The following is a 15,720-nucleotide window of genomic DNA, read 5'->3' as shown; positions in this document are numbered from 1 at the left end:
ACCACCTGGAGAGTTACCTGTTGCTGCACTACATGTCCCTGCCCCCTCCCCCCCAAGCCAAGGAGGACATTGCTGCCAGAATTGATGTGTTCTTCATCCAGTGGCTTCAGAGAGGCATTTACTTTGAAGCAGCTGATGCATGGTAACAGCCTGCTGTTCCTTTGCCTATGGCAGCTTCTTCGTGAATGGCGCAGCACAAATCCCACTGCAAGAGATAAGGGGACTTGTGCTAAGCCATTTTGTCTCTGAGCACCTAGAATAGGGATGTCAAACATACAGCCCACAAATCAAATCTGGTCACAGTGCTGCTCCATCGGGCCTACTGGTGGGCCTAGGGGTTTGGGGGCAGGGTCCTGGTGGGCATGGGCCTCTGTAGCAGGGGACAAGTGAAGGCTGTGCAACACAGTCCTTTGTTGCCCTACAGCTGCCTGGCCTGCCACTTCTTGCATATCCTGCCATGGCAAGCAGCTGCTGAGTCATGCAGCTACCTCCACCACCACTATCCCATGCCCCAGGTGAAATTGGACCTGCAAGGAGCCCCTGCAATTGAGATCCTACTCCAGGACCAAAGTAAGTTTGACACCCCTGCCTTCAAACCATGATTCCAATTGCTGGGCCATAGACATGGAGCAGGTCAGTCACAAAAGGACAGAGAAAAGTAGGCTGTTCCCCCAAGGTATTCATGCAGCACCGGACAACATCCATGCTTGCTACAACCTGAACAGGGAGCAGGGTAAACACCTTAGCACAGCCCTGCAGGCAGGCTAATTACTTCTGCAGATGCAGCACTTATGAGACCAAGCAAAGCACTGTGCTAACATGTTTCTGCTGCTGTCTGTTCAGGGGGTAGCACTCACCATGGCAGGATTTTGTGGCAATAAATATACTGCCACCTGCTCAGGCAGCTACAGAGGATGGCGTCAGGCTGCAGAGATTGTGTGGATCACTTTGCAGTGGCTAATGTGGACTGTTGTACCAAAGAAAGCCAAGAATCATTATCTTTTATCCCTCCTGTTTGAATCTGTCTTTATAGATTCGTGGAGAAATCATTTTTCCAGAGTGTTACAAAAATATTTATTCTAGATAAGCACCGCACCAAAGCAACAGCAGAAAAATTGTCTGAAAATCAGTAGAAAATGAGTCACGTTATCTATCTGGTGGCATTTCCTCTCGTTAGTTTAAAAGCATTGCTGTACCCTGGGAAATGACTGCCTTTTCTTCTGTATATGATCTGTATGTGGCTGAGTCACAGGCGTGTTCTTTGCAGACATAAACACATTGCCATGACTATTTACACTACAAACCGATATAGCAGCAGAAGAATAAACCTTGTCGTCATCAGTAAAATGGTCAGCTAAGTTCTGCTTCCCCAGTCTGGATTGTAGTGGAGTGAATTTTGCTCCTGTGCATATTCTCACTGCAGAAGGCCTATAGACCACATACAGTATGTCCACACCATCTCCCCGGTACTCCCAGAGAAGACCACTGTTAGGTATGTCCCATACACCAAACTCAGAAATGAGGCAGTGATGACACTGGGAGGCTGCCCTCTACCCCCACTGTCCAGATCTCTGCTTTCCACATGTAGCGGTAAGTACAGCCTCCAAAATGGCTTCACTGCCTTATCTCTGAATTCAGCATGTGCAAGCAGGAGCAGGTGGGAGGGCATGCTTGAGAGCAGGGCGCCCCCAAACCACTTGGGACAGAGTGCAGACATACTCATACCCATAGATTGCACTAAGGCTCCCAAACCAGTGATGTCACCAGGGCCTAAATCCAAAGCCAGCTTGAGAATAGCAGTAAGCAGAACACCCTAGTGAATAAGAGTACAAGGAACAATTCTTGACTTGAAGTTTGCAGCACTGAGGCCGAAATCATTCCCAGGTTTCTAAGCTAAGTAAATTTATCCAGAGGCCATTGGCAGAACAAAATTGGGACTCTTACAATTTTAACTTAAAGTCACTTTTTCTGTATGAGCCAGGGACCTAACTTCTAATACGTGTGATTTTGCACCTCGGCAGTCATCTGTTGGGCTGTCAGAGAGCACAGATAATAATCGATTTTTCAGAATACATTATTGATGAGCAGGTTCAAAAGCAGGCTTTGGGCCTGATTCCAGTCTCATGCCTTTTCTACACTGGGCTAAAGCCACTGACTTTAATGCATTTAAAGTCCCCCTGATTTACACCAATTGCTGCAATTTACACCAAGGTCTATCTTGTGCAAGAAAATGTAAAATAGGTGTAATGTAGAAACAGAAATCATTTTTAACCTACAAGCTGTTTTATTAAAATTTTTCCATTTATATGTATCATATCAAAGCCAGTACCACATTTTACTTTGAGATGCTATCTACATTATAAACCCCATATATCAGAAGTTTATAATTCAGCTGAAATTATATTAGGCCAAAATTCAGCCTAATTATATTAAGCCAAAACTCAGCACAAAGATAGTCACCTTAGCAACTACTGCATTTTTTTTTATTTATTTTGCATTTAATACTGTACCAAGTCAATTTAGCCTTTTTCTAGGAAACAAAATCTCTTTCTGAGGGATCATAGGATTGTTTTAAATGTGCTGGTAAAAAATGCTTAAATATGAGAGTAGAGCTGGAGTGTTTTGAGAGCTGTGATGGTCCAGGAAATGTCCAAGAAGCAAGCATTTTTGGTGGTATCTTTGATTGTACCAATTGTATAGCTCGTTTAGTAAAAGATATCACAGAAGAACCTTGCCCCTTAAAGTTGAGACACATTTTTATTATCATTTAGCTGTGAAAGATCACTAATCTGTATGGATTTTTTTGGAAAGGGGTCAGGTCTTTATATGATGAGAATTGGAATAATTAACAGACTTTGGTGGCACTATAATGATTTACACCAGCTGAAGACCTAATCCAAGGTTTTAAAATGGCTGAAATTCAGATTTTTCAATTCTTTTTGTATTATGTACTAATAATTCATCATCCATATAGCTCTTGATCCAGTTTCATGCCAAGTTCCCTTCACTCCTACGCACAGAAGTGAAAAAACAGTCAAGCACATAGGAGGCACTCAACACAAAGGGATGAGCACATAAGCTTTCTGTGATTATAACAAGGGTTTTGCAAAGTGTAAATTAGCATAAATCTGCATGGCATCCAATAAGATCTCTAGCAAGAGTTGCAAAGAGTTGGTGGACAGTATGGACCACTTCTTCAGACTTCAGAGGAGCTAAGCGTATTTACAGCACACGAGGGTCTGGTCCACATCTGATTCCCCCTGTTAGGTACCTAAGCACAGTCCTATTCCATGCACCCACTGTCATCTTAGTCATAAGACTAGGCCACAGAGAAGAAGAAAAGAGGAGATGGACCCTCTGTCTTTTATAATAACAGTTTTTCAGGGCTTATACAGGATGAAACTTGATGGCACTTAGGCACATACTAGGTAGGCTTGGATCTGCTGCTGTGTGTGTTATACATCATCTGTATACATACACTGAAATCTTTCAAAAGTTACTAATGATTTTGAGTGCCCATTTCTAGATGTCCAGCATGAACCATGATTTTCAGAATTAGGCAGCCACAGTCACTAGTCACTGTTGAAAATTTTGGCTTGATAAGAATCTGTCCAAAGACCATTGTCTACATTACCTTATAATCCTTTTGTAATGCTGTTCGGTCAAAACATATAATACTGACTATTGCTGTTTTGTGCTGCTAGACAGAGTTCGTGTTTCACTTGTGTCTAAAATCATTCCTGTCTATAGTAGGGAGTGTATTTACTGAAGTCAGCAATAAGTCACTCCTGAAATTTTTTACCTAACCTTCCTTCCCTCTCCCTCAGTTTCCATGATATTAGTTAATAGAACCCAAATCCAAAGTACATGGGATGATGGTTGTAAAAAATCAAATCTCAATCATGCATCCACAAAACTAATACCCAGCTTCAGCTTCCTTCACCATCTTAAGGTTCAGATGTGGATATCCTAGCTCACAGGCAAGTCTACATGAACAAACTTTAGTTAATGCACATTAAATCTAGTACCTCCAGGTGCCTGTAAGCATGCCAGGAGGCTGCTCCGACATGCTGTAGTTACAGAGTATTAAATAGCCTAATGCGTATTGAAGTGCATGTGTAGACATGCCCACTGAGTAATATTATATTCCAGGATTAGTCTCACTGGAGTCATCTCATGGAGAAATATTAAAACACTTTTCCTGCAATCTGTTCCAATGTTTCTTGGAACACACATAGAATCTGGGTGAAATGAAAGAAACTCCTCACTGTTACCCAATTGTGGCTACATAACTCCATGTGTAAACACCAGAGTCTGTTGACTTCCAGTTAATCAAGTCTGCTGGAACATTATAATTAGCATGCTCCAGCCAGTCTCTGTTTCTTGTATATCAGCGTCCCCACATTTTAAAGTGGTGGCAGGGGCGCTTGAAGTAAAGCTGGGTTTTGGTTCAAGTGCCCCATATCTGAATAATATTTTATTCTTTTTTACTATTGTAAATATAATCATATGTAGCATCAACAAGTATGTTCACATATAACATTAAATAAGTCTGTAAAGCTTTTGATATGCCACCCTGTCAAAATCCATCTCTAGAGCACTGTCTGTATTAATTACTGCTCATTTCTAATGTGCAGGAGGATCCATATATCCAAAGCCACTCTGGACTGCCTGAATGGGGACTATAAAGTTGAAGAAGGGCATGGCAAAGAGCGAAATGAATTCCTGAAGAAACATAACATTGAGACCTATTTAATAAAGCAGCCTGAAGAGAGTCTGTTGACTTTGCCTGAAGACATTGTGAAAGAGTCTGTCAGCTCCGCAGACAGGAGAAACAGTGGGGCAACATTTACAGAAGGATCTTGGAGTCCTGAACTTCCATTCGATAACATAGTGGGAAAGCAGAATGTAAGTCAAACTTTCTTGAATGTCATCAGCTCCGAAAGCATGCTTGAGTGCATCTCAATAATGAAAGCCTCAGAGAAAAAAACAAATTCATCTTTAACCTTTTCTGTAACGTGTACTGTAAGTACAAATGATTAAACAAATTGCTTCAGGACAGAGTTAACCTATGTATCAGAATCGGGGAAATGCTAGGATTTAGATTTTTTTTTTTTTTTTGGTCCAACTAAAATGCAATACGATTCAACTGAGTTTTAATTGAGCAGCCCTCAAAGATGCTAATTGAATGTTAAGTTAATGTCATTAAGCCACACAAAGTGTCCACATCACCATGTGTAACTTGTGTTATATATTTTCAGTGCACTGCTGTGTCCATTGTCAAAGTTAAGAGGCAAGTGGGTGTACGTTGTATCACTTATTCAAATGTAACAGGGTGATGCATGTGTCAAAGCAAAGAGATCTAGCTTAACCTGCACCTTGCAATAGCAATATTGCTACTCTTCTCATTCATTCTTCATTAGCTTTTTAAAAGGGAATGTCCATGATACAGTTACAGTTCCTTAATAGGTGTTTCATGGTGTCATGACTAGCTCAGAAGAAGTAGGGAGCAAGAACTTGAAAGAAATGTCTCTCTCTAGATTGCTCTCAATCAGACCCTTCGCAAAAGTATTTTGTGCTAAATACAAGCATTCTGAGATCCAGCAGTTCTTTACAGTCATAAAACAGTTGTGAAGCCTGTCTGCTTAAAGGAATTAAAGATGAAAAGGTTAAAGTGCCCTAAGACACCACTCTTTCCACTGTATTTGAAAGATTGATGAGTCATTGTGAAACAAGGTCAGCTTGAATTGCCGTCCATTTTTTTTGTGAGCGATCTGTCATGACATGATATATTCCTTCTTTTGCTGCATGGACTTAGTCCTAATTGTCTGAAGTGTCTGCAGACCTTAAAGCTTTGTTGTGTGGAGATCTTGCTTTCTCAACTGTCTCTTGCCTATTTCAAATCTGCTCTAAAGTGACAGACCCTCACAAGTGATCAGTCCTTTGTGGCGTCCTTGTCCTTTCTCAAGCTGAAATGGCGCATGGCCCAGTTCGCCATTATATAAAACATCTGTTTTATATATGTATCCCTGTGTTTGCATACCTGCATGGACAATTCCTTTCAGCTCTCACTGCCTTTTCTCTGCTTGTATCTCTATTCTCATTCCATTGGGAATAGAAGAGGGCGTGCATATTGCAATGAATAGCTTTTCACAACGCTCTCCTTTCCTGGTTCTTTCTCATTAACACCTTCTAGGTTTTAATAGGGCCAAAAATTTGGATTATGCTGTTATCCCATTTTCCATATTCTCCACAATATCTGACCTTGATACTAACAGTGAAGAGATATGGGAACCATGTTTTTATATTGTTGACCTTCTTTGACCTAATAAGCAAGTTAAAAGTCTATGAAAATTACTGAAATGTATGAATAATGCACTTCTCTTGAAAGAGATTTGCTTCTTATGGCATCCCCATGAATTTTAATCAAAAGAAGATGGCTTCTCCCTACTTTGATTGAAAATAATTTTTCTCCAATATTAAAATCATAACTCATGTCTGCTCCATAATAATCCATTGGTTGGATAAAAGTTTTAAATGCCCAGTTATTACATGACGGACTCAATAATTATGTAATTTTCAATTTTAAAATCAAGATAGCAGCCATTAATGTTCATTAATGATGGGCAAGAACTAACGTAGCAATGTGATGGCAATTTTAAATTCTGCAAGTGTGTTATATCTTCCTTGACGGACTGGTCAGCCTTGGACCAAATAAAAAATGAATAGTGTTAATTATGCAACAGAAGGGTCATTTGTAGCAAAAGATGGTGGAGAGTCAAGTGGCTCCAGCTCCACATTGAATCATTCTATCTCTTTTAGTAATTACCAGTATCATCAAACGATTTCATTGCGATTTGTTAATTATAAGATTTGGGTAACTCAACTTATTTGGCACCCGGGGCTTACTTCTAGGTGTTCCTGAGTTTTTGAGGATGTGGCATGTGAGAGTTTCTTGCAATTTCTCTCCCCCAAACTTGAATTCATGACATTTCATGTGATCTACCCTACGTTTATTTGAACTGGTGGCCTGTGACAGTGAATGGGATGTGTGAGATTGGATGTAGAAATAAAATAAGAAGCCCTGTGTACAAGAACAAATGAGAAAACTATGGGTGATCAAGCTGGTGAGTCAGGTTTGGTTGTGAAGTCTGTTGAGGTTATGTATGGATGCTGTCCTATGCACTTGCAGTGTAGCGTCTCTGGAAGTGAGCTGTTGAGAAAGACAGGCTATTTTATAAAGCAGAGAGAGGTTCTATCACCTACAGTATGTGCATGGTCGAGGGAGCTAGATCCTGTCTGTCTTTTGCAGATGTTTTATCTAAGGACAGAATATGCCTCTTGATGTTACTCTGAAGACATTTGACAGCAGCATTATGATGCAGATTACAAAAAAAAGTGGATCCAACACTACTGGGTGTTGTGTGCACATATTCCAATGATAGATGTGGCAAACTGTTACTAATTCAGGTGTTTTATAGAATGCCATTAATATTTGAGAAGTATGTTTAAAGAATGCCATTAATACTTGAGAAGTATGAACAAGCAGTAAAAGAGCGATAGTGAAGGAATACAAGCTAAGGATCAGGTAATGCTTTTAATCTGCTCACTAACACAAGTTGGATGAAGAGGAGCATATGTCTCTGCACTTTTTCCTCCCATTATACTAAAATTCCACAGCATAAGAGCAGATGAGAACATGAGGTGGGCATGTTCTTAATTCATGCTGCCCACAATGTTCCTGGTGAGTTGATTAACATAAGGCTTCTCCACCCAACAGGCTGAAAGTTGAAACTGGGAACTCCCTTGTCTCCCACTGAAAGCCCTGTTCATTTCCAGCATCCTTATAAAAGCAATTGCTTCTGGGAGGTAGAGTCCTGAGCCTGCCTATGCTTTCATGACTTTAGCATCTCCACTTGGAAGCAAAGACTGAAAGCTTTCATTTTGTTGCTTTAAAAACCCTTCCTATAAGCATTCTCCTCTCAGACCTTACATCAAGTATTACGGTATATATTGCGTTTTGGTATGAATATATATATCTATATATAAATGTCTATATAAGCAAATTCTTCCCCTGAAATAAGAATATAGATATAGATGTACAAACGTGCACACACACACACACATATGCAGAGACACACACATCTACCTATCTATTCATACCAAACACAATATATACCATTATACTTGAGATAAGGGCTGAGAGGAAAATGCTTATAGCAAGAGTTTTTAAAGCAACAAAATGTAAGCTTTCAATCTTTGCTTCCAAGTGGAGATGATAAAGCCATATATGTAATACAACTGAACTAGGCCCCTTTCTGCAGTATGGACTATAGTCCATTGTGGCTCATCTTCCCAACATTTTTTTTTTTAGTAAGATGCTATTTAAAAAAAACCCAAAACTTAAATGCACTTGAAGCACTCTTGGTTCTCAATGAAATTACAAGTCAGTCAATAACACTGATGCTTGAGAATGTCTTTACCTATAAGATACCAGGGAATGATAGTCTGATACCTCAGGGCTTCAGACAGTGAAAGACTTAGATGTCTGGACAACAGGCTACTAGAGGGGAATGAAAAACTCTGCCAGCAATGCTTACAACTTCCTATTCAATGCAGAAGGGTTGGGGTGGCCTCAGAGTGAGATCCAGAAGAGACAGCTCTCTGAATGAGGAACTGCTTAAGATGACCCAGAAGAAACCCTGAGCACAAGGCTGGGTATGCAATCCCAACTCTGTTTCTGCATTTTATTCAATGATCATTAAATGTGAAATACAGAAATGGTCCTTGAAACAGGGACTAGAACCCAGGACTTCCCCTAGCCCAGGCAACTGCTATAACCATTAAGCAACCTGTTAACCAAACTTTGGCTTGAGTCAGGCAGCAGGTAAGGGGAGAGATGAGAGACAAAAGCTGTGCTCTATCAAAGCACACTGTATTGACAGCTAACACAATATTTCCAAATAATGGGTTCATTATCTTGCTAACGGAGTTCAGGTCCCTCAAGGTGGTGATCAGGCATCCAAAACTCCATGGAACAACACTCCATCAAACAGCCAGAAACGTGGTCTGGTGAGAGATGCAGTCCAGTCAGACAGAGGTTGTAGTTCAGTGTTTTCCTCTGAACTTTGCAATTGAAATTTAACAACTTATCAAATATGCATAATCCAAAAAGTATGTGGCAATTGCTTACAGTACTATCACAGTACCTGGTCACACACAGTTGTGTAAAACAATCTTAACAACGTCCGAACCCACTCGTGCTGTTACTCCCTCTGCGGTTCAGAAACAAGATAAGCAAATTCTTCCCCTGAAAAAAGAATTAAGCATCTAACTGAAACCAGGGCAACCGTCAGATTTGTAACTAGACTGCAATGCCATGCAGTCATGCTTCTTGCCTTCTGACCCAATCAATCTTGATTATTTTATAGAAAGCGGAAGAGGAGCTAGTGGAAAGTACCCTTGTTCCAACTGGCCCGCTCTATAGCCTGGCGCTTATAGCACTCTTCTGGGCATTGGGAGATGTGGCAATCAGTCCCCTAAGGCAGAAGATGGAATTGAATCCAGATTTCCTCTTCCTGTGAGGCCATTACATGAAAAGGAGGCACCACCGCTAATTCTTTAAAACAAAGTGGTGACCCCCATAGCATTTTGTTGATATCTTGTCAGTGTGCTTTAGGTATGGTCGGAGAATGCCCAGCAGATGCACCCCTGAGGGGCTAGATGCAGTCTTCTACTTAGACTCCAGAGCCCAGTCAGGCTTAGGCCAGAGCTAGGCACTGATCTTACAGGCATAAATATAATTTTGAAACTGTTATCTTGTCATTTTACAGCGTCAGTATAGCTGACAGTATACCTGAAAATTATGTCTCTGATAGAGAGGTCCGTCATTAAAAAAAATCTTGCAGTCATTTTTAGACAAAATTCAATAGAACTATATTTGTTTCGTGCTCGTGCACTTAAATAGACTGCTATAAAAATAACAGAATTCATGTCATAGAAACATTTGGATTTTCAATCAGAATAACCCCTTCGTGGAAAATTTTCACTTTTTAGAGAGTCAAAGCTAAACTGAAAATTGGAATATATCTGTGATTTTTGGAAACAGAAGAGTTATGGAAAATTCTTTTGAAAATATGGAAATTATCTACTGCTCTTCCATAGAAGAGGGCCTGGGAATATCTTCCACCTTAACGAGAACAGCAGGAAATGTTAACTAGTATATTATTCTATTTAACATTATTCTGTGTATTATTCTGTTAACTAGTGTATTATTCTAGTTGGTCACTGAGCAGATGTATTACCAGTTGGAGCCACATTTCATAGTCATGTAGGTGTATAAAGGTATGAACAGGATTTCCAAAAGAGTGCCCAAGTTAGACAACTAACTTGCATTGAAGGTCAAATGAATAAGACTTTGCTTGCATCATTATTTTATCTAACATTAATGTAGGTTGGGTGCCTACATTCAGTCTGAATCACTCTGAAAACATAGCCCTTGAAGTCTTCTAGTGTGTCACTTCTTATGTCTATTACAATCGAAGCCACCTGTTAGTACCATATACGATGCAAGCGCCACTTAGCCTAAATTCCAATTTTTTTTTTTTCTAGTCAACAAGAAACCCAATTTCATAATTAATTGTATGCAGATAGTAGTGTGAAAGGAGTTGTTATTGCGTTGGTGCAAGTGAAGTATGCTCCTGCTTCTTCCAACATTCTTGGGGTTTACACCAGAATTTCCTGCGTATGCAGAACAGCCATTGATATCAGTGGGAGATTGAGCTTCAAGACAGCCCTGTTACTATTATACAAAATCTGTGTGTATAAGCCTATTTCAATAAGATAACGCATATATATTTGCAGTGATACCTTACTGCTGTATTTCCTGGGGAGGAGGGGGGCATGAAAGGAAGTAAATGGCTAATGGCCAGCAATGTTGGACGCCTCACTGTCGACATGCCCTCGGGCATCTCTTGGCAAATGTTGAAGTGACTATTTCAAATTTGCTTTTACAGGAGATGCAGAACAAAGATGAGATATACAGGGCAAATCTGATTAGCACTCATCCCTTGGCCAGTGTGACCTTTTTATTTGATTCTAGTGTCCATTAGAGAGAGAGAGATGTCTTAAGAGTGCATGTATGTGTTTGTGCCAGAAAGAGAGAGAGAGATGGACAAATTCTATCAATCATTTCTGGCTTTCCCTTCTTTTTCCTGGTAAAATAATGATTATTTCAATCAGGCCCCATCTCTGCACCACCACCATTGCCCCAGTGGTGATTTGGAGGTCTATGTGTCTGTGATTCTAACCCAATTAGCTAATTTATACAGCAACAAGGCAGCATGATTTTAACTATATTTTCTACAAATTGAGCAAAATTACTTTAGTCACCTGCTGGGGGAAATTGAGATCACATCTCTCAAGTAATCAAGTGTTACCCAGCTAAACATCAGGAGCTTGTCTGCCTCCACTTCCAGCAGTGCTATAATGACTTGACTTAATTCTGAAGGGACCAAAACATTTCAGACTCTGAAGTGATTCTGTTCTTATATATAAATTCAAGCACTGCTGCCACCACCCCACTGGAGCAGTATATGCATAACAGCTTAGGCCTTGAATCCCAGTGCAAATTAAGTACTTCAAAGCCTGAAAATGTCTAACATCTTTCTAAGGAATGTGCATTGCTGTAGCACCAGGGATGTGACACCCAACCTATTGGAATCAGTGGAAAGATTGCTAATGACGTCACTTTGGATCCAGCCTAGCCTACGTCTTCACTCCTGTGGTCTGAGGGCCAGACCCAGATCTAGCCATGCGTGAAGCTATGTTATGGGAAGGTTGATTGGATTTCCCTCCCCCAAATCTGGTGGTACAGAAATTTGAGAAGTTAAGTTAACGACTGCATTAGAGCACAGACAGGATGAAATCCTGGTCTTACTGAAGCAAATGGCAATATTTTAACTGAATTCAATACAGGGGATATTTCAGCCATGGGTTACTAGGTTCTATTGCCATATTGCATTCTAAAGCAACTCTTTGAATTATGGGCTGTAAGAGAGCAATTTAGTATTCATGACATTAGTAACCTTAGTATCCATTCATCTTTGGCTTCTCTGTCTGCTAACCAACTTGCTAGAAAACTGTGTAGCTTGTATGATGTAAACACCTAATTTTTGAAAGACCACTCTCATGTTCACCCAGCATTCATCAGGCGATAACACCATCCAGTTGTAGGTGACTATGCTCTGAACTGCACCCAGCTGAGGTTTCCAGTGGGGACAGTCTCTTATGCTCAACAGTAATTAATACTAAATAAACCAGAGGAACCCTAAAGAAAGTGGCTATGGAACGACTTGCCCACAGGGAAAGCTTTTTTCTAACCCTTAATAAGTAGAGGTTGTTTTATGCCCTGAGGGTTTATAAGCCTTCTATTCATTTAAAGCCTAGGAGGATTCCAGACAATAATGCTTCATTTTTTCCATTCAGGATGCTGTCTTGTTGTGGTTCATGTTGTGAAATGTTACACCGAGTTGAGTTACTCACTTCATGAAAGCAAATTCTACATCTGCGCTGAAGGTTAAACACCATTTTTACTTTCTTCATCGTCCGTCCTTTTCAAAACTTCACTGAAAACACTCGTGCTGGTCAGTGAAGGAACTATGCAATCAAACTGCTCTAAGGATCTTAAACCACAGTTCGGTTCAGTGGTATCACAGAACTGCGATAACTGGTGCATTCCAGCTTCTCGAATGCAACGACGTAGAGAAAAGCTCACTGTTTGTTTGGAAACAAATGGTGAGGCAGTCAGAAATTTCCGCTTCTTCAGCCTTCCCTCCAAATTATCTGTTCCCTAACTACACACATCCAGTAACTTCAGTGCATGGAATAATGCTTTTTGTTCTCTCCAGGTATTTTTTTGGTTTCGTTTCGTTTCTTCATTTTGTGGATGCCATTCTAATTTGCTAAGACAGACTATTTGCTTACTTTGGTCATTTGATTTGGTTGCTTGGTGTGGGGCTCCTTCCCCACCCTCTGGGAACTCCACAGGTCATTCAGCAGCAGATTCCGACAACACTGTTACGATTACATCCTTCAGTGAAATCACAAGCACAAAAGCCTATTCAAAACATGACACTGAAGTGGCCACTTTTTGTACTGTATGTGTTTAGTGGAACAGACGTATTATAAACTTCTGTAGGTTTCATTGAATGAATTGCATGGGATGCTGTAAATGGTTTGCAATGCAACATGATCTAAAACATTGCATTTTTAACCCAAGGGGACCAGCAGGTTTATTCTGTTTGCATGTGCTTTCCCCTAGACTCTGGCTGCCCTAACAAGAAATTCAATAAATCTGCTTCCAAACCATCTTGCACAAGCTTTGCATGTCCAGTCTGGGCCTGAGGAAATTAACAAGCGAATAGAGCACACCATCGACTTACGGAGTGGCGATAAATTGAGAAGAGAGCATATCAAGCCTTTCTCACTGATGTTTAAAGACTCCAGCCTGGAGCATAAGGTAGCTGGGTCTTGAGAGCTGCTTTTTTTCCAACTCAAATTGTCTTAAATGTCCACTGAATTAGAGAGGACAGATCTAGGTTTTAGCTTTGCTTTTGATGTTTTTGCTTTATTTTGATTTGGTTTTAGAAGTCGTGATTGAGCTAAAGACCATGAATAGACCCAGTGGCTGTTACAGCACTTGCTAATGCAGTTCCAAAGTAAGAAAATCCCTATTAGTAAGCAAGAAAAGAGAAGGAAAGGTTCTTGCCAAATGTAACTTAAGGATGACTCTAAGCAGGGCTTATCTTCCAAAATGAGGCTGCTTTGACAGAAATTAGGAGTAGGAACACTAATAAAATGATGCTTCTATTTTTAAAAATGGATACATGCATATATCGCTATATTGCCCTCATTCTGATGCACTTATACCTGGTCAACTGCTATTTTTATTCTGAGTCAAAATGAATGTGCCAACCCTTTGTTTTAGGCCTCAAATCAAAGAGTGTTTCTGCTTCTAAAACAAAAATACAGTTTTCCCATGTCCCTGTTGCTTCTCCACAGCATTATGATCCCACCTAACTCTGTTTCAGACCACATTCAAAAGTGGCTATATGTTTTAGTTTGAAAAGGGAAAAACAGAAAGGCAGTCTCTTCCCGTGTGTTGCAGGCTGACTGTGCTGGTTCTTTACACTGCTTTCAGCTGACTTCATCTCCTCGGACAATGATGAAGTGCTTAGTGACAGGGGCGACCGTTTCATGGCTGGGTTTATGCCTAATTAGAGAAGGGGGAGGGAGACAAACAGCAGGGGAAATGCAAACTTGGAGAGCCTTGCTGTCTATCATCAGTATAAACTGAATTGAACAACAGCTCTGTGTACCTTGCTGAGCTCATGGGGGCAGACAGTGTATATTATCATAGTCCCATAAATGTCTGTGAAACAGTTAACACAAGATGGGCATCTGACCTCTTGCTTTTTAAGAGGTCCTGTTTAAGACAACTGGATTATTAAACAACAAGGGGCTCAATACAGATAAGCCCAGCACTGAGCATTGCAACACCTAACCTCTAGCTATTTGCCTTCCTAAGTTTGCCTTCTAAATGGGACCCAGATAGGCTGCCACATAGAAAGGAATGCTCCTCAAAGCTTACCCATGCCAAATGCTAAGGGGGGGGATGAATCCAAAATATAGCTACTTCCTAGTAATCACCTTATTGGTAAGGCCCCCATTAAAGGGTGGGAACACCAACCACCCAACCATTAGAAGCGGTTCCTTTCTGAGGCACAAAATTCAAGATTCACTGGCTCAGAAAGAGAGAGGAACAATCACCGTGAGACAGCGACTTCGCAGTTAAGACATTCACTTGAGGACAAAGGGTCAGAAAGTGTGGTCCATTCTTTATTGACTGTTAAGGCATTTTATCAAATTCATTATATAAAAATCTGGAAATAAGCCTTGAAACACATTTTGCTCCCCGCCCTTTCCTGGTGAGCATCCTAACCATGAGGCCACAGAGTTGTGCTTGCACTGCCCATTAAATCTCCGATTCTTTTATGCACAGTGGTGCAACTTCAGTGGGAAAGGTGGAAAGGTCCCCAACCAGAATAGCCTAATGGTGAGGGGCACTCTCCTGAAAAGTAAATATGGGCTGAAAAAGAGATAGCAAGGTTGACCACATCCTATACGAGTATTAAAACCATGGAGCTGTTGGCTCCAGGCCTCCTTTACATCCTAACATGAAAGAGGCCTAAATTAAATGAGGGTTTTCCAGAATTAGCCTGTTTTATAGTCAAAAACATGTCTTCCAGTTCTGACTGTTCTCAGGCAAAGCATAGATGGACCATTTGGGATCTAATTTAAATGCAGTTCAAGCAAGGGGAGAAAACCCTGCTCCCTCGCATTTCATAAGTCAGTTTTTAAATATTAAATTGCACCTGACTGATAGTAAGGTGTCTCTTATAAAGCCAACATCTGTTAACAGTTATGACACCTGTTGTGCCCTGTGTATCTCAAATACCAGATAATGTTGTAACCATCAGTAAAAGATAATTCCTTAATGATAGCACTCCTGTTTCAGCATTTTCAGTCCTAGTTGGAACCAGTAAGCACTGAATAAGCAGAAGCAAAGGAATTGTTATTAATAAAGTGAACAACATTTTTCAACCTGATGAACTGGGTTTTCAAGGATTAGGCAGAAGTCAGATTTCACATCTGGTGCTA

The 15,720-nt window shown here is 40.5% G+C and overlaps 1 protein-coding gene across 2 annotated transcripts in view; it reads left to right on the top strand.

The window, feature by feature from the left end:
- The window catches only part of ADCY8 (adenylate cyclase 8), a 225,469-nt gene that overhangs the window by 145,043 nt on the left and 64,706 nt on the right, over positions 1-15,720 (top strand). The window contains exons 7-8 of one of the 2 annotated variants that reach the window (XM_019528169.1): positions 4,638-4,908; positions 13,322-13,519. In XM_019528169.1, the coding sequence (XP_019383714.1) occupies positions 4,638-4,908; positions 13,322-13,519 (469 nt within the window). The remainder of the gene's footprint in view (positions 1-4,637; positions 4,909-13,321; positions 13,520-15,720) is intronic. The other variant, XM_019528171.1, reaches the window with a different exon arrangement.

Source organism: Gavialis gangeticus, unplaced genomic scaffold, assembly GCF_001723915.1.
Source record: "Gavialis gangeticus isolate Ggan-Ray unplaced genomic scaffold, GavGan_comp1, whole genome shotgun sequence".
In the NCBI taxonomy this organism is placed as follows: domain Eukaryota; kingdom Metazoa; phylum Chordata; order Crocodylia; family Gavialidae; genus Gavialis; species Gavialis gangeticus.
This window is presented reverse-complemented; position numbering and strand designations above follow the sequence as displayed.